Source organism: Zingiber officinale, chromosome 5A (genome assembly GCF_018446385.1).
Source record: "Zingiber officinale cultivar Zhangliang chromosome 5A, Zo_v1.1, whole genome shotgun sequence".
NCBI lineage: Eukaryota > Viridiplantae > Streptophyta > Magnoliopsida > Zingiberales > Zingiberaceae > Zingiber > Zingiber officinale.
This window is the reverse complement of record NC_055994.1, coordinates 811060-829869: the sequence shown is the minus strand read 5'-3', so window position 1 is coordinate 829869 and position 18810 is coordinate 811060. Positions and strand designations below refer to the sequence as shown.

At 40.8% G+C, this 18810-nt stretch overlaps 2 protein-coding genes across 2 annotated transcripts; both read left to right on the top strand.

Moving 5' to 3' along the window:
• The first annotated feature begins 9321 nt into the window (after nucleotides 1-9321).
• LOC121979218 (potassium channel AKT1-like) lies at nucleotides 9322-15758 on the top strand. Its single transcript, XM_042531169.1, has 11 exons — nucleotides 9322-9662; nucleotides 10388-10753; nucleotides 10855-10912; nucleotides 11009-11326; nucleotides 11446-11691; nucleotides 11787-11885; nucleotides 13853-13885; nucleotides 13972-14157; nucleotides 14234-14431; nucleotides 14535-14610; nucleotides 14684-15758. Exons 1-11 carry the CDS (start codon nucleotides 9472-9474, stop codon nucleotides 15589-15591), a joined length of 2679 nt encoding a protein of 892 aa, XP_042387103.1. The 5' UTR covers nucleotides 9322-9471; the 3' UTR covers nucleotides 15592-15758.
• A 637-nt stretch (nucleotides 15759-16395) lies between these two features.
• LOC121979216 (probable polyamine transporter At3g13620) lies at nucleotides 16396-18806 on the top strand. Its single transcript, XM_042531165.1, has 2 exons — nucleotides 16396-17382; nucleotides 18067-18806. The coding sequence occupies exons 1-2, from the start codon at nucleotides 16464-16466 to the stop codon at nucleotides 18612-18614; spliced, it is 1467 nt and encodes a 488-aa protein (XP_042387099.1). The 5' UTR covers nucleotides 16396-16463; the 3' UTR covers nucleotides 18615-18806.
• The last annotated feature ends 4 nt before the right edge of the window (nucleotides 18807-18810 follow it).

The window sequence follows — 18810 nt, the reverse complement described above, 5'->3', positions numbered from 1 at the left end:
CGATGGGCTAGGTGCATCTGAGGGACGAGAAGACAGGAGGAAACCTGCTTAAGGAAAAAGTTGAAATTGAGTTCGGATGAACTCAACTCCGAACGACTGAAACATCACCCAAGCTTGTGAAGAAGTGGATGGTCAACTCGAAAGTTGACCATCCCAAGCGTCTCCATTGACTCAACGGCGCCTTGATGCTCGAGGCGCCTCAAAAGTCAGACTTTGGAGGCACCTTCGATGCTCATGAGCCGTTGTCGAGAAGATAAGTAGTGGAGTCCACGTTAGCAGAACTGAAACGCCTCTGATGAATTGAGGTGTCTCCAAGTCACCATCCGAGGTGCCTCTGATAAACCAAGGTGACTCCAATATGCCAGATCATAAAACAAACATTATGATGAGGATAAACTTTTATCCAGTTGGAGGTGTATCCATGTGTTCGATGCGCCTTCGATGTGTCACGTCAATAAATGATCACTTCGACCAGTAAACTATAAATAGTGTCTCAAAGTTAGTTGTAAAGATAAGACACATGTTCTTAAATTCTATAATCATGTTTTGAGTTTCCAACTGTTGTAAGGGGTTTCTCCGCCTCTGACATTATTGAAGAAGGAGTTTATTAGTGTGTATCTAATTGTCTTGAATTAACAACCACCTAAGTTGTTGTTGGAACCCTAAGGTTGTTTTGATGTGATCAACCAAGTTAGGTTAGGTCATGTGGTGTTTTAACATTGTGTCTAAATGTGCAGGGGCTTAGGAACACAAGAAGTCGAGCAAAAGATGCAGTTAACGAGAAGGACGACAAGGGAGAGAGACGACGGGCTCGGTGTGTCCAAGGAATGAGGTGCTACAGAAGAGTACGCGGGCGGACGAGAAGGAAGCGCGTTGCATTTTCGAGGGACGAGAAGCCGGAGGGAAGGTTGCTCGAGAAGGTCGAAATTGGGTTCGGGTGAACCTTATTTCGGTTGGCCGAAATCACCCAAGCGAGCGGAGCCGGAGCGGAAAACTCGGACTGAAGCGAGCAGCACTAGAGCAGAGGTCCCGGACCGAAAGTCAACTATGTTGACTTTAGTCATCCGGGCGCCCGGAGCGATTCCGAGCGCCAAGAACCCGATTTTGACCAGATTGTGTTTAACCACAATCCGTTGCGAAGGGGATAAAACTGTATCCCCTTCCAGGCTCCTGGAGCCCTCCAAGCGCACCGACCAAGGCTATAAATACATCCTTGGTCCAGAAGCTTTTCAATTCAACAAGAAATTGTAACAACACTTGTGTGCTTCTATTGTTTTGTTTAGCTTCCTTATTTCTATGCTTACACTGCTGTGAAAGAGGTCTCTCCGCTTGAAGGAGAATTTAGTACAACCATCTTCCTTGGATTAACAACCTCCCCGGTTGTAACCAAGTAAACTCCGGTGTCTCTTTTCTTTTAAGTTCAGTCTTTAATTATTTATGCAAGTGTTTCTTTAAAGTTTGAGAAGGGAATTTTTATTTGTGTAGGGCTATTCAACCACTCCGACAGTCGACCACCAACGGTTCCTAACAAGTTATATCAGAGTCAGGGCGCTTCAGGAGGACTAACTACTGATCGAAGCAAAGACGATGGCCGGACCAAGCATATATCCGCCAAAGTTCGAGGGGGAGTTCACTAGCTGGAAAAAGTGAATGCAAGTATTTTTTAAAACTAATTTCGATTTACTTCTAATAATGGAATTCAGTTTTATACCACTGAAAGGTAAGGAAAAATACCAGTGGACAAAAAAGGAGCAAACCGACTATGTGGCAAATGACAAAGTAGAGTTCATCTGCTGAGCGTCCTTCCGCCATAAGAAGTCAACCGAATCGACAACTACGATTCAGCAAAGGAGCTTTGGGAGAAGTTCCTTGAGCTATACAAAGGAACGTTCGAAGCTAAGCTCGTGAGACGGGACTTACTTCGCAACTAGCTGACCAACCTACGGCTTGAAGAAGACGAGACAATTGCACATCTTCACTCGAGAATTAAGGAGTTCATCACCGGACTATCGAATCTCGGAGAAAATGTAAGTAACCGAGATTCACTAAGATACACATTAAATACATTCCCTAGGAATACAAAATGGGTTTCACTTGTAGATGCTTTTTATATCTCTAAGGACTTAGAAACTATTACCTTAGAAGAATTATTTTCTACGTTTGATGTGCATGAATCGAGATATGCAGGTGCAAAGGAGCCGAAGCACAACATCGCCCTCAAGGCAACAAGAGATGAAAATGAGTCAGAATCTTCTCTCAACAACGAGGAAATGGTAATGATGGTAAGGTGCTTTAAAAAGTTGTTTAATACAAGTAAAACTAACCATCCATAGGGTAGAAAGAAAAGGACGATTAGATGCTACCACTGCAACGAAGAAGGACACGTCAAAGACAACTGCCCCAAGCTAAGGAAAAAGGACAAGGACAAGGACAAAGGAAAGAAGTCTGTCCAAACAAAAAAGTTCAAGACACTAAAAGCGACGTGGGACGATATGTCGTCCGAATCAGAAATTGAGGCCTTCTCCGAACTTGCATTAATGTCAAGTCATCAAGACGAGGATTACGATTCAAGCTTGTCTGAAATGAGCATCGAGAGCATCGATGAAGGGGGAGCTACGTCGAAAGAAAGCAGCAGTTCAGGGGGAGCCACGGATAACGAGATCGACAAGGTAAGTCATGTACGATCTCTTCCTCCCAATAAATTATTTAAGTTTGTTAAAATATTAACTAAAGATTGCTGCAAATTAGAAAAAGAGATTAAAATTTTAAAATTAATTCTAGTTAAATATTGCCCGTTAGAAGAGTTTGACAAAGTAAAATTAGAAAATGATATTTTGTAAAAAGAAATAAATAACTTAAAAAAATCTTGCATGCTCATCTAATACAAGTTTTAGAAAATTCAATAATCTAAATTGGTATTTTAGATATAACAAGGGACAAATTATAAATATTTCAAAGAAATATGTCCCTAAGAAATACCTAATTAATCCAGTTGGTTGGAACCTATATTGGATTCCGAAGTCGTGTTTAACTTGAACCTTAATTTAGATTTAACGCTTTTAGCGAGGAAATTAAACGTTTAATTTATGTATGAGACTTTGTCTAGAAGTGGTTGATGATCCAATAATCAAGAAGACTTAGTACCTCATCACAGCCTGGAAGTCAAAATATTGAAATAAAATGTTTACTTGACTAACTGATAAAGCATTAATATTGGGATTAGTTAATGCTATAAGAATTCTTTAAATATTTTTTCTTACTTAGAAATATCTCAAAAATATTTTTCAAAAATATCTAACTTAAAGTTATTTCAAAAATTTTTTACCCTTAGATTTTTCTTAGTACCCCATTTTTATGTGATCAAAGGGGGAGAAGGAAAAGATTAAGTCTAAGGGGAGTAGATTCAATTCTTTTATTTTTTGCACTTTATTACAAAATTTATTATTTTAACTTTATGTCTCTTTACCCTAGCTTAACTTGGATTACTCACATCAAAAAGGGGGAGATTGTTAGAGCCCCAAGGTTGCTTTGATATGATCAACCAAGTTAGGTTAGGTCCTGTGGTATTTTAACCTTCTGTCTAAGTGTGCAGAGGCTTAGGAACACAAGAAGTCGAGCAAAAGACGCAGCTAGCGAGAAGGACAGCACGGGAGAGAGCCGACGGACTCGATGCGTCTGAGGGACGAGGTGTTATAGTGGTTCGGGCGCCAGGACCCAATTCGGGCGCTCGGAGCGATTCCGAGCGCTCGAAACTCGATTCTGACCGGATCGCATTTGACTGTGATCCGTTGCAAAGGAGATAAAGCTTTATCCCCCTTCCAGACGCCTGGAACCCTCCAGGCGCCTCGACCAAGGTTATAAATATAGCCTTGGTCCAGAAGCTTTTCAATTCAACAAGAAATCGTAACAACACTTGTGCGCTTCTATTGTTTTGTTTAACTTCCTTCTTTCTGTGCTTACACTGCTATAAAAGATATTTCTCTGTCTGAAGGAAAATTTAGTGTGATCATCTTCCTTGGATTAACAACCTTCCTGGTTGTAACCAAGTAAACTCCGGTGTCTCTTTTCTTTTAAGTTCAGTCTTTAATATTTATGCAAGTGTTTTTTTAAAGTTCGAGAAGGGTATTTTTATTTATGTAGGACTATCAACCCCTCTGACAACCGGCCACCAATGGTTCCTAACAGTTATAACCAAGTAAAATGTTCTATCTCCTTACTCTCTTTCATGTTATTTTTATTATTTAATTAGTATGTCCTTGCTAAGATCGTTAGCAAGAGAAATCGTAATTTTACTTTGTAGGTCGTCTATTCATCCCCACCCAATCCAATAAGGGTATTAAAGCCCAACCACCTTAGAAAGACTGATCGCCAAATAAAGCAATAAGAAGAATGGTCAGATCAAGCATTCACCTACCAAAGTTCGAAGGGGAGTTCACGCTTTGGAAGTGACGAATGAAGATGTTTTTCAAAACTTATTTCGATATTTTATTAACAATTAAATATAGTTTTGAAGTACTAAAGGATGAGAATGGAGAAGAAAATGAATAACACCTTTAGAAAAAGAAACAACAAAACGACTTTGTAGCCAATGATAAAGTAGAATTCTATCTGCTAAGCATACTACTTCCTCAGGAAGTCAACCAGATTGACACTTACAATTCTGCTAAAGAACTCTGGGAGAAATTCCTGGAACTTCATGAAGAAACCTCGAAGGTCAAAATAGTAAGACAAAACCTGCTCCGAAATCAACTAACCAATGTCTGAATAGAAAAGAGAGAAAAGGTGGCTCATTTGCACGCAAAGCTCAAGGAGCTAATAATTGGATTCACCAACCTTGGAAAAACGATAACGAATCGAGATTCAATCATATACTCTCTAAATTCTTTTCTAAGAATTCAAGAGTGGACCTCAATTGTAGACTTATATTATATTTAAAAAGATCTCGAGGTAAGTAATTTAGAAGAATTATTTTCTACTTTTAAATTACACGAATCAAGATATGCATGCCTAAGTAAAGAGGAGAAGTCGACTCAGAACCTAAGTGCACTCAAAGCTAAGAAGAATGAGCCGGATTCAGATTTATCACCTGGCGAAAATGAAGAGTCATATATGGTAAGAAAGTTGAATAATTTTTTTAAAACTAACAAGTTTAATAAGGCGCGGGCTAAGAAGCTTCTTACAGGAAAAAGGAAGGTAATTACAATTACGATGAAGAATAACATATCAAAGACAACTATCCCAAACTGAAGAACAAAATAAAAGAAAAGAACAGAGGCTCAAGAAGATCCAAGCACAATAATCTCAAGGCAACATAGAGCGACTCATCGTGTGAAGAGTCAGAAAATGAAAAATACATTAAACTAGCACTAACAGCCGACTACCAAGAGGAGAGCATCGATGAAGGGAGCGCACAACCACTGGATGCTGAACTTACGAGTTATCCGTTGTAAGTACTTCCCGATTTATCCTGATGATTGATGAAAAATTTTTATGAGATCGGATTGGTCGCCCAAGTTCGTTCGATATTACCTTATTTAATATCTTTTTTAAAAGTAGGCCTACAAGTCGTAGGAAGGTAGGATAGGGTCCCCCCAACCATAATTGGTGGGGGTACAACGAGTCAAAACAAAACTAGAATTGAAAAGTTACGATTGAATTATTGCGGGACCCGAATCTAAATGCCAACGACAATGTAACCACCACCGAAAATCCAACATCGCGTGCCCACAATTTTGAATCTGAATCCCTCTTCTTGGATTTGATGGCTTTGACCGTAACTCGATCGAATCTAGCACGCTTCTATTTCGCTTGTGAATTTAATATTTTTAATTTGGTTGGTGAATTTTGATTTTGATGTCTATTGTTAGTCTTACTATAATATATTTCATATAGCAAAATTATTTTTGAAAACAAAACAATATAAATTGCCACTCTTCGATCTTATCTTTATTAATTATATTTATCAGGTCCAATCAAAAGAACATGGCGATCAAAAATATTTCAACAAGTTGATCTCGATGAGTAAATGATTTTGCAAATCGAACAAAAAATAATAATTAATTAATAATAATAATAATAATTTGTGTGAAGATCGAGATCGCAGGCGTGCTATTTTCGAGAATAAAAATTATTGTAAAATTAAAATATTTATCCAATTAATTGATTGGCTCACAGATGACTATGAATCAAGTTGCTAGGTGCATGCGTACATGACAAAATATCATAGGCTTTGACTTTCTTCGAGCATGATGTACCCTCCGATTATTAGATTTCGACAAAATCATTAAAATATTATTGGTTGACTTTTTGTTGACATATTTTAATTCCGTAAATTTTACAATTGTTATTTTAATTGAAAAAATATTTCTTACTCTATTATACATTATGAGAATATTCGCTCGGTGAAAAAAGATTAAAACAAAATGTCGGCAAATTAAAATTTGGTCATAATAATAACTTTATTAATGTAAGTAATGGAGTAAAATCATCCCTTATGCTATGTTTACACTCAAGCACGGATAAAAAAAGAAAAATAATTTATGATGAAAAATTATCATAGGAGAAAGAAAAGAGAAAGGGTAAAGAAACCTCTTCTTTTGTATTCTTGTTTATCTTAAGATGGATACATGCGACTTAATTTTATAAACAAAAAAGGGTACATGCGTCATTTTTTTAGTACATGGTGTAATTTTATAAGTTAAAAAGGGTGTATGCGTCATTATTTTTTGTATATGGTGTAATTTTATGAATAAAAAGGGGTACATGCGTCTTTTTTTTCCCATCCGTTGCTTTCCGTCCGATTTTGAGATGATCGATTTTGGTTTCAAAATCATCCGTGGATGAATTGCGTTTCTCTTCCATATGAAAATTTCAATGAAATAAACGATAGAAATTTTTTCACTGTAGAAATTTTTCCTTAGTTTTACTTTCCGCTCTCCGAAATAAACAGAGCATTAGTCTTTCTTTCCTCCTACCAAATTAGGACTACGATACCAAATAAAAATAAATAAAATTATGGCATTAAATTGATTGTCTAAAACTCATATAAATATTACATTTGACTTGTATATTTTGTAAACTGATTCTAATTCTATTATCTATGAAATTTGTTATTTTATGTTATCCCATTAGTGGCAAAATTATGGTTTTTAATGCTATCCTATTAGTGGCAAGTTTGTTTTTTTTGGCTATAATCATCTCTAAGCTGCTGTTTGACTTTGCAAAATCGTATCAAAATTGTCTTGCGTTGACTTTAATCATTCCAAGTTGTAAAGATAGATGCTGAGGTTGATGGTAGTTGGATCGAGATAGTTGTTATTGTGTAGATTAATAATACAATAAAGCCTAAGCCTATTAAGTGATGACTTAATTACAAGATATTGATATTGTTCTTGTTTGAGATCGTCGAAAAATGAGTCATTGGATAGTCGTTTGCTATGTTGACGGAGTCTTTGAGTGACGAAGAGAGTACTAATCGCCAAGAGAGTCCATGAAGTCTTAGAGAAAAAGAGAGAAGAAGATAATTAGAAAGAAGGTTAGGGCTTATCATGATTGAGGCACTTCGACATTCAAATAAGATTTCTGGTGAAGGAATGGAGAAAATGGATAGTAGACGAGTGAATGTATATTTGCACGTGTATTTGCATATGTGTACCTTGGCCTGCAGATGCGGACTCCTTTTTATAACACTATTGAAATGACATTCTCTCATCATTAATTGGACATTGTGTCATATAGGGAAAACATTATATTGTCATATATCCGTCATATTATACGGTCATGTCACTCGTACTTTTTATCTGTATCATCGTAGTTATCTCACATGTTGCGTGAATTCAAATGTTGGCACAACCTCATAAGATATAGAATTAGTTGGATCAAAGAGTCTAACCCGTTAAATAAAAGAGGATCGAATCGAGTCAGTAAAAATGAGCCGAATGACATAAGCTTGTCAGATTGGTAAAGATGAGTAGGCCGTAGGGTTGGCGGGGTCGAATGAAGCTAGCAAGACATTGAGTCGATGAGGCCGAAGGAAGCTGAGCAGGACGTTGAGTTGGTGGGGCCGAATAGAGCTAGGGATCTTGGTTTATTCAAACTGGGGGATGGTCACCTTTCTCGTCTTGAATAGCCCGATTGGAAGTGATTAGGTTGACCCATTCAGACTTTGACCTTCATCTCAACAGAACTATTGACGTTCGACACGTGGAAACTCCCGATTTACTCCCTGTATCATATATAATGAGCTTAAGTTTAGGTAATTAAGTCTTATTTTAAATTTTAAATGGAGTTGAGCATGACGTTGAGTTCACGGGACCGAATGGAGCCGGGAATCTTGGTTAATTTGAACTGAATGGTCACCCTTCTCATCTTGAATGACTCGACTAGAAGCGATCAGGTTGACCCATTCAGATTTTGACTTCTATGTCAATAGGACTATTGACCTTTTCAGTACACGTGGAAACTCCTAATTCACTCCTTCTACCAATATCATGAGCTTAAGTTTAGGTAATTAAGTCATTTTAAATTTTAAATGGAGTTGAGCATAACGTTAAGTTGGCGGGTTAAATGGATCTGGAGAGCTTGGTTTATCTAAACTGAATGGTCATCCTTCTTATCTCAGATAGCTTGACTAGAAGCAATTGGGTTGATCCATCCGGACTTTGACCTCTATTGCGATAGGACTATTGACCTTTTTTATTACAAACTCTCGATTTACTCTCGGTATCAAATATAATGAGCTTAAGTCTAGATAATTAAGTATTATTTTAAATATTAAATAGAGTTGAGTATGACGTTGAGTTGGCGCGGTCGAATGGAGTTGGGGATCTTGGTTTATCCGAACCAAATAGTTACCCTTCTCGTCGGGGGATCTTGGTTTATCCGAATTGAGTAGTTACCTTTCTCGTCTTGAATAGTTTAACTGAAAGCGATTAAGTTGATCCATCCAGATTTTGACTTTTATCTCGACAAGACTATTGACCTTCTCATATATATATATATATATATATATATATATATATATATAATATGTGTTTAAGTTGAGATAATTAAGTCCTATTTGAAATTTAAAATGAACTTGTCAAAAATTATCACGCTTCACTTCTTTAAATTTAAATAATAGTTCAACTCTTTTTATAGTTATTCATTTTGATATTTCAAAAATATTCGAGGACTTGAAAACAATATTAGCTACTAAACAAAATTAAAAATAATAATAAAATTAATTAATTAAAAAAAAGGTGAGGGAAGATTAAAACAGGAGTGAATGTGACAGACAGATCATGCCGTTATAAATATGGACGAGAAGAAGTTACAACGGGCCGTCTTGCTGTTGCCGCTTTCTCCGCTCTTGCTCACGCCTCGGCGGCCGCCATCGCCAATCGAGATTCTTGTGAGTTGTGATGCTTTGAATCCGGAAAGGGAGCGGTTGGAGAGAGGGAGTGTGGGTGTAGATAACGTGAATTGGCGACTATGGCGGATACGGCGAAGGTGTTCAACATGCCGTTGGCAATGATGTGCGGCATCGAGGCGGAGAAGGAGATCTCGCGGGACGGCAGCCATTACAGCCTCTCCACCGGGATTCTCCCCTCCCTCGGGGCCAGGAGCAACCGCAGGGTCAAGCTCCGGAGGTTCATCGTTTCCCCTTACGATCGGCGATACAGGTCTGGTGTTCTATTCCCTCTGCCGTTACTAGGGCTAACTCCTTTTTTTCCGTTGGAGATTGTGGGCTGTGGGATTTGCTCTGGATGGAAAGCTTGTGGGGTTTTTTCTCTTGTTCTTCGCCTTCCTTTTGTTCAGATTTTTTCCCTCTTGCATGTAAACCCTTTTTTTTTGGTCATGAACCCTTGAAAAATCCGAACTTTGTTCTGGATCGATATTCCTTGTGGAACTTCGGTGATAGATTTGATGTGGGATTCTCTTTGAATAACTTTTTACCCTTTATTATTATTATGATTATTATTTTTTTGAAAAGAGTTGTATTCTCTCCTAACTCCTAATCTGTATAATTTAGTGAAGGTATTGTGAGAAAGATTTAGGACTTCGAGCTAAGGATCCTAGTCTTCAAGGTGCAATTTTTCAGATGCGTAAATATTGATTTTCTACTCTTCCATTGGATATAAACTTCTTTAATCCTCGTCTCTATTTTTTTCTCGGTTCTAAAAGGCTTTTTTTGTTTTTCATATATAAAAGCATCAGGGTTTACGTTGTCTAAATCTTTTGTTGGGGTAATTTTGCTTTTACTTTTCTTTCTTTCATGACAATTTATTATCCTTGTCTGGAAATAAGAAACCCTCAGCCGTCCTATTCATGAATACTACATCCAAGAGATAATTGATTGGAGACTTTTGTATTGCAGACATTTCTGATGTTTGAATTTCTGTCACAGGGCATGGGAGATTTTCTTGATTGTTCTCGTTGTCTATTCTGCTTGGGTTTCTCCATTCGAATTTGGATTCCTTGGGCATGCGAAGGGAACTCTTGCCCTGGTGGACAATATCGTCAACGCCTTCTTTGCCATTGACATCATTTTAACCTTCTTTTTGGCCTACCTTGATAGAACAACTTATCTGCTCGTTGACGATCCTAAGCTAATAGCATGGAAATATTTGACCAGTTGGTTTGTTCTTGATGTTGCTTCCACTATCCCTTCCGAACTTGCACGCAAATTGTTGCCTCATAAGCTCCGCTCTTATGGATTCTTCAACATGCTCCGTCTCTGGCGTCTCAGAAGAGTTAGTGCACTATTTGCAAGGTATGCATCTTAAATAACTATGTGAATGCTTTTTGTGTTCCCTGAGGGAAGATATTATTGCCTTCCAACTAATTCCACACACTTCATTTTTCATTTACCAGACTAGAGAAAGATAGGCACTTCAACTACTTTTGGGTTCGATGTGCAAAACTTATTTGTGTAAGGATCTTTATTCTTTACCATTAATTTGTGCATTCACTTACCTTTTGCAGTTGATACTTCGGCTGATACTGTCATTTCATAACAATCTCATAGGTGACTCTATTTGCTGTGCACTGTGCTGGGTGCTTCTATTATCTTCTCGCTGCAAGGTATCATAATCCAAGCAGGACTTGGATCGGTGCTTCTATGCCAGATTTCCACGAGCGAGGCTTGTGGATCCGCTATGTGACCTCGATGTACTGGTCAATCACCACCCTTACAACCGTTGGTTATGGAGACTTGCATGCTGAAAATACAGGAGAGATGATTTTTGACATTTTCTACATGCTCTTTAACCTTGGACTAACAGCCTATTTAATTGGAAATATGACCAATTTGGTAGTTCATGGAACTAGCAGAACTAGAAGATATGTAAGTTTCGCAATGCAAAACTTGATCATTCCATTCAGATGGCAGCAAGTTGTACTTGCAACCAATATTTACTCTTGTTTTACTTTTATAGCATTAAAGATATGTACTGATCATTGCAGAGGGATACAATCCAAGCAGCCACGGGGTTTGCACAAAGAAATCAGCTTCCAGAACGCTTACAAGAACAAATGATCTCACATCTCAGTTTGAAGTTCAGGACTGACTCAGAAGGCCTCCAACAGCAAGAGACACTGGATGCTCTTCCCAAAGCCATCAGATCCAGCATTACTCACTATCTGTTTTACTCACTGGTTCAAAGTGTCTACTTGTTCCATGGAGTATCTAATGACCTGCTATTCCAACTGGTAATTATTAGAATTTTCTAACTCCAGATTTTGCCAGACAGAATATCACAACATAGTTCTCTCACCTCAGTATCTCATCTTTTGTATATTTGAAGGTATCTGAGATGAAAGCCGAGTATTATCCACCCAGGGAAGATGTGATCTTGCAGAACGAAGCGCCTACAGACTTTTACATACTAGTGACTGGCACAGCGGTAAAAGAGAGTTTCCACACGAGAATTCTATTTTTTCACATAACCTAAAAAAATTACCAAGTTTTTCATCATCTCAGTGAAAATCTGGATTTTTTTTGTTTGTTTGTTATATGAAATAAGAATACAATCCATGTAAATGTGTATTTACAAATTCTAGAAAAACTAACTAATTTAAAATTTGGGAATTAGACTAGCTGATCTTTTTGGACATAATTGTGGCACGGGTGGTGGCTATGATCTTCAATATGTTTAGTGTGTTCATATACACTAGACTATTTATAATACAGATCATTATTTGATTGTCACTTGTCCACATCATCTTAGAGTTGTGTATGATTGCTCTATACATCATCTTGTTTTTTTTTCATGTTACCAAGTTGTCGCTTAGGAAAGTACCCATTATATATAGCTTTCACTCTAACTAAGCGACAATTGATCTCTATATGATTTTTCCTCTTGTAGAAAAGAGATGGAGGTTGTTTATGGTAACTCTCTTGACATTATATAACTTTGTTGGTCCTTTAGGAGCACATCTGAACTCGATCACTTTCTGCTTAACCTAGAGAAGCTTACATGCAGTATGTATTAATAGTGTTCTTTGCCTTTGCATTCAATCTGACTATAGTATCTCTTTTTGCTCATTTATCAAATTAGATTGCCTCCCAAAAGGATGCAAGGGTGAAACCTGCTATTCATAGGAGAACTTGCCCATAATTTGAACGTTACATTGATTTCCAAACAAGATTTTTTTTATTAGAGCACTCTTTAGATACACACAATTCTTTGCCTTCAAATCATCATGACTTGAAGCCTTAAAGAATTGATGTCCCTGCTCTTGAAGAGTATAGTGTGAGGTAGTTCAATTTTCAGCAAGTCTTTTGCACATTTCTATCAATCAATGGCTCCTTCTGTCTGTACATTAATTTGACATTTGAATCTGTAAGGATATCAATTGGCTTAACTTCCAATATCTCAGTTCCTTGAGCACATCAGATACATATTTTTGCAGGGAGAGGTAAATGTCTTCCTACCTATATGCTAAGAAAATATCTCAATTTACTTAGAACCTGGGTTGGAAGTATAGATGACAATAGGCTTTTAGCCTCGTGATCAATCATCACTAGTTTGATGATAGCTTACACAACAATAAGGTGAATACACTTTTCCAGCAAGAGAGATAAGATAAAATAGTGAATGATCGAAGACATTTCTGATCATTTTAAGCTGAAGGAGAGCAAAGCTAAATTTATCAAATCATGCTCTAAAAGATTGCTTTAGACATCCAGAAATTATTTCAATTTGTATATCATACTGCTCTCCTTTTAAGCAACAAACTATTGAGGTTTTGTATATATACTTCTTCTCTTAGGCATGTAAGAGCCTAGTCCTCCAATTAGAATATGAGAACCATTGGTTATAGAAATAAGTGCTAAGGTGGAAAGTTGAAGAACATAAAATAATTTGTGATTACCTTTCATGTGCGAGGATGCATTTGAATCAAGTAACTAGGCAGCCTTAGATTTTACCACGAAAGCAGAATTAGAAATGGAAGTGGTTGTAGACACTCATGATGAACTGGAGGAGTTCTAGAGTAACTAGCATGTTGTTACAGCTGCTATAATATTAAGGCGATGGTGTCGTTTTCTTTTGTGCAGCATGTGCTGTAGATGATTGTTCAATGGCCGAGAAGAATTCCTTCTTTCAGCTGAAACATGAGGGAGAGTCGGATCTCCTGTTAGGAGGTGAAGAAGAACATGATGGAGAAAAAGGTGAAAAAGGGAGGGAGGAAAGATAGGTTCCACAGTTAAAGGAAGAGGCATCCTTGTTAGGGAATGACAAAGGAAATTGGATAGGAAAATACAAGACCAAGTAGCCTATTCTTTCTAACAATCACCAGTCCTAAACTTTAGTTTGATAGATCTAAAAATTTTCTTCTCTTAAAGCTGATGCACTAACTTATTTTGCAGGAGCTAATAGATCACAGGAATGGATCAGACGAGGCAAGTTGTCTTTTCCCCTCTGCACTGCTTGAAAGGAAAAGAAGGGAATTGGATTGATAGTAGATTGATTCTTGTGAATTCTGCAGATTGTTAGGACTGCAAAGAAAGGAGATCTCCTTGGAGAGATGGGCGTTCTTTGTTATAGACCACAGTTTTTGACAGTGCGAACAAAGTCATTGTGCCAGCTGCTGCGATTAAACCGGACAGTGTTCCTTGGCATCGTTCAGTCGAATGTCGCCGACGGAACAGTAATCATCAGTAACCTGCTGCAGGTACATACACACACACACATCACTTCTACTATTGTGAGAAAATACTTCCATCCATTAACGATCTTGTCTCTTACAGTACCTGAAAGAGCAACAGGATGATCCTCTGATGGAAGGGCTCCAGAGAGAGATTGAAAACATGCTGATTCGGGGTCGATTGGACTTGCCCCTCACGCTGTGTTTTGCCATACTCAGAGGAGACGACTTCTTGCTCCATCAACTTCTGAGAAGAGGCTTGGACCCGAATGAATCAGATAACAACGGGCACACAGCACTGGTTTGCATTCTCTACTTGTGTGACCTGTGGATTTCAAGGATCTCATCTGGAACGAGGAATTCTAATTCCACTTTGTTTCTTTTTGATGTATATATGTTCATAGCACATAGCAGCTTCGAAAGGAAGCGAGCATTGTGTTCGTCTCTTGCTGGATTATAATGCAGATCCCAACAGCAGAGGTGGGTGCAGTGCAAGCTTGTTCTTGAGCTTTAAAAGCTTTGCGCTTATGTTTGTTTTGTAAATGGCGTGCAGATTCTGAGGGGAGCGTTCCCTTGTGGGAGGCCATGCTCGGTAAGCACGATGAAGTGGTGAAGGTGCTGAGGGACAACGGGGCGGAGCTGTCGGCCGGTGACATGGGCCACTTTGCCTGCACGGCCGTAGAACAGAGCGACATGGATGTTCTCGAAGCTTTTGTCGGTTATGGAGGGGACGTGACGGCGGCGAAGAGGGACGGCACGACAGCGCTCCATCGTGCCGTCTGCGATGGGAATCTGGCCGCGGTGGACTTCCTGCTCCGCCACGGGGGGAATGTGGATGCCGCCGACGACCACGGATGGACTCCCAGGCGCCTGGCGGACCAGCAGGGCCATGATGAGATCAAGGCTCTGTTTGAGTCCGTGAAAGGCTACGATTACTTCTCCTCCCAAGTGCCGGTCCCAGCACCGGCGAGGCGGTTCAGCAGCGAGCCCGTCATGCCACAAGCGGCGGCCGAGGAGATCCAGTCGTCGTTGCGTGAACACGGGAGGGAGAAGGCCGAGCGCATGCGCCGGGCCAACTTCCAAAACTCGCTATTCGGGGTCATTTCGGCTGCCAATAGCGTCGGCAGGCGGGGGAAGCACCAGGGAAACCAGCTCTCTCCGCTCCCCGGCGGCCCTCCGAGACCGATACTTCCTGACGGAGGGAGGAGCGTGAACAATCGAGCGAGCACGCCGCCGGCGCGAGTGACCATCATCTGCCCGGAGCGGGGCAAAGCGACGAAGCTCGTGCTGCTGCCCAGCTCGATGCGGGAGCTGCTGGACGTCGGGTCTAAGAAGTTCGGCTTCGCCGCATGCAAAGTGCTGACTGAGGACGGCATGGAGATTGACGACGTGAGGCTGATAAGAGACGGCGAACGCGTCGTGCTCGCCGGCGGAGCTCCGAGCAGCGACCACGAGTCATGACCGATGGAAATTAAGGTGCAATTGCGGTCGGCGAGGTTGTAGATATATGTTTTCGCTTCTTATATTTGTATATTATCTACGTAAGTAAATAATAAATAATCCGGCCGCTTGTGTGGCTTATGAAAAATGTTCAGTAATATATTGTTTAAAATGCCAATTTATAACAAGTTCCACGGGATAAAAATCTCGATATTTTCTACGAATAAATTAATAATAATAATAAAAAAAAAGGGTTAACAATGGTTGGTGGATCTACCGAATTAAAGAAAGGTCAAAGCGTTGCCTCCAATCAGTGAAGATTTGGAGCATATGAAACGAAGAAAAGATAAAGAAATGTGATATTGTTAGCCAAAAAAACAAATTTCTTGGACTAGTCTATATGCCGACAAATGTTGGATTAAAAGGTATTTTTATTACATTATAAATAAAAAGACGAGAATTATGTTTACTAATACAAAACAATAAATTTGTGGATCTTGGCAAATTAACGAATCAGTTAGCTAAGTTTCTAAAATATGTAAATGGCGTACCTAAAATCTAAATAGTTTAAATGACATGAAATTAAATTCAGGATAAAAATGGTATTGAGTATCTGATTTAATAATTTTAAAATTAGAGTACATAATTTTTAAAACCTTACCGCAATTTGCCGTATATATATTTTTATAATTTTTATATAAGAGGAATCATTGGTGCAGCTGGATCAGAATCATTGCTAATTTTGCAGCGAAATAATTATATCCTCACAATTAATAAATTATCCTCCTTTCTGTCATAATTTGATTTTATTATGGCCCAGGTTAAATAAGCATGTGGTGAATGCCGTCCTCCATCTTTGATTTCCATCCATTTTCAGTCTTCTGGCCTTCGCCATGGCTCGAGAGATACAACAACAGTCCCATAAGGGAGATGCCGGAGACGGAGGCAGAGGCGGCGCTTTTCAATCTAACAAATCTCCGGAAAAGATGGAGTCGTCCATCGATGTCGCCGGAGGGCCCTCCGCCCGTCCCGCCGCTGGTGGGAATCCAAACAAACTGACTCTTGTCCCCCTCATCTTCCTCATCTACTTCGAGGTCGCCGGAGGGCCCTACGGATCTGAGCCGGCGGTGCAGGCTGCGGGAGCGCTCTACGCCCTGCTTGGATTCCTCATCTTCCCCTTCATCTGGAGCGTCCCGGAGTCGCTGGTCACCGCCGAGCTGGCCACCGCCATCCCCGGCAACGGCGGCTTCGTCCTCTGGGCCGCTCGTGCCTTTGGCCCCTTTTGCGGGTCCCTGATGGGCACCTGGAAGTTCCTCTGCGGCGTCATCAACAGCGCCGCCTTCCCGGCGCTCTGCGTCGAGTACCTCGCCAAGGTGGTGCCGGCCGTCGGCGACGGGGGGCCGCGGTACGCGACGCTGGCGGGGATGAACCTGGCGCTGTCCTTCCTCAACTACACCGGGCTGACCATCGTGGGGTACACCGCGGTGGCGCTCGGGGCGGCGTCGCTGGCGCCGTTCGTGGTGATGACGGCGATCGCGGTGCCGCGGATCCGTCCGCGCCGGTGGCTGGTGCGAGGGAGGCACAACGACTGGCGCCTCTTCTTCAACACGCTGTTCTGGAACCTCAACTTCTGGGACAGCGCGAGCACCATGGCCGGCGAGGTTGAGCGCCCGGAGAGGACCTTCCCCACCGCCCTGCTCGCGGCGGGGCTGATGACGGCGATCGGCTACCTTCTCCCGCTGATGGCCGGCATCGGGGCGGTGGACGCCCCGCAGGAGGCCTGGGGCGGCGGTTACTACGCCGATCTGGCAGGTAAACGATCGACGCCTTAATCTCTATCTCCTCTCTTTTCTCAGTCTCCACGCCACATCGTAACCCGGCCCATTGCCGAACCGCAAGGAGCAGGCCGAACCGGTTTTCCAAATTCGACCGCTGCTTTTGGTTCTAAACACCGTGGAAACAGTCAGGAAACCAGTTGTTGTTTATTACTATCTTCTATATTAATTTTAGCTAATTTTTTTTTAATTATAAATTGACCTCGTGATCTGCTTGAACGATTTTTTTTATTATTTCTTTACTTACTCATTTAATTATTTATATTATTTATTTTATTAGTAGAATTGTGAATCTTGTGAAGGTGACGGGCAATAAATGTGAGCCTATTTTTTTCTTTTAATTCGGTGACGTGGATGGTTGCAATTCGTTCGGGTATCTTTAGTTTGACCTTGCCCGCTTTTTATTGTCGCTAGTGTTGTGGTTGGTTCAATTTTGACTATAAGAAAATAATGGAATTGGAAAGCTCATTGACTAGCCAGCTTCCAAGTCAATTAGATTTGTAATTTTCCAGCAAATTTTCGTTGGGAGAATCTTAGGAAAAATATTATATTGGTAGAATTTTTAATAATAAAAAAATATTAATTAATTTGAATAATTGAAAGAAAAAAAATGGTAGGGCAAGCTGTTACTTACCGGGTGAAAGTGATGGATTTGATGCAGAGATGATCGCGGGGAGGTGGCTCAAGTACTGGATCGAGGTCGGGGCGGTGCTGTCGGCGGTGGGGCTGTACGAGGCGCAGCTGAGCTCGAGCGCGTTCCAGCTGCTGGGGATGGCGGACCTCGGCCTGCTGCCGCGCGCCTACGCGTCCCGAGCCAAGTGGTTCCGCACGCCCTGGGTCGGCATCCTCACCTCCTCCCTCATCACCCTCGGCCTCTCCTTCATGACCTTCAACGACATCATCAACTCCGCCAACTTCCTCTACGCCCTCGGCATGCTCATGGAGTTCGCCGCCTTCCTCTGGCTCCGCCGCAAGCAGCCCGACCTCAAGCGCCCCTACCGCGTCCCCCTCTCTTTCCCCTTCCTCGTCATCCTCTGCTTGGTCCCCTCCGCCTTCCTCCTCTTCGTCATGGCCATCGCCGGGTGGAAGGTGTACGCCCTCTGCGCCGGGATGACCGCCGGGGGGGTCGCCGTTTACTACCTCATGGATTTCTGTAAATCTAGGGCGTTCCTGAAGTTCAGCGACGGAGAGGAGGCAATCAGCGTCTGAAGTGGTGAAATCACAAGCCGGAATCATCGAAGCTTTACCTGTTACCTTGCTCTGTGCGACTGCAGATCATGCACAGTGGGCGTAAATGGAAGATTCATGCTTCATCGTCGTTCGTCACCTGGATATCTGCAGCTAAGCGCTGCATTTTGTATATGGCAAAATAAAATGTAGAATTTTCATCATTTGATTTGATTGC

Bases quoted from the DNA above. Each gene is read 5' to 3' on its own strand.
- LOC121979218 (XM_042531169.1), top strand. From the start codon at position 9,472: ATGGCGGATACGGCGAAGGTGTTCAACATGCCGTTGGCAATGATGTGC. The intron at 13,886-13,971 runs GCAAGTTGTCTT...TGAATTCTGCAG, and splicing joins ACAGGAATGGATCAGACGAG to ATTGTTAGGACTGCAAAGAA. The intron at 14,432-14,534 runs GTTTGCATTCTC...ATATGTTCATAG, and splicing joins ACAACGGGCACACAGCACTG to CACATAGCAGCTTCGAAAGG.
- LOC121979216 (XM_042531165.1), top strand. From the start codon at position 16,464: ATGGCTCGAGAGATACAACAACAGTCCCATAAGGGAGATGCCGGAGAC. The intron at 17,383-18,066 runs GTAAACGATCGA...GATTTGATGCAG, and splicing joins TTACTACGCCGATCTGGCAG to AGATGATCGCGGGGAGGTGG.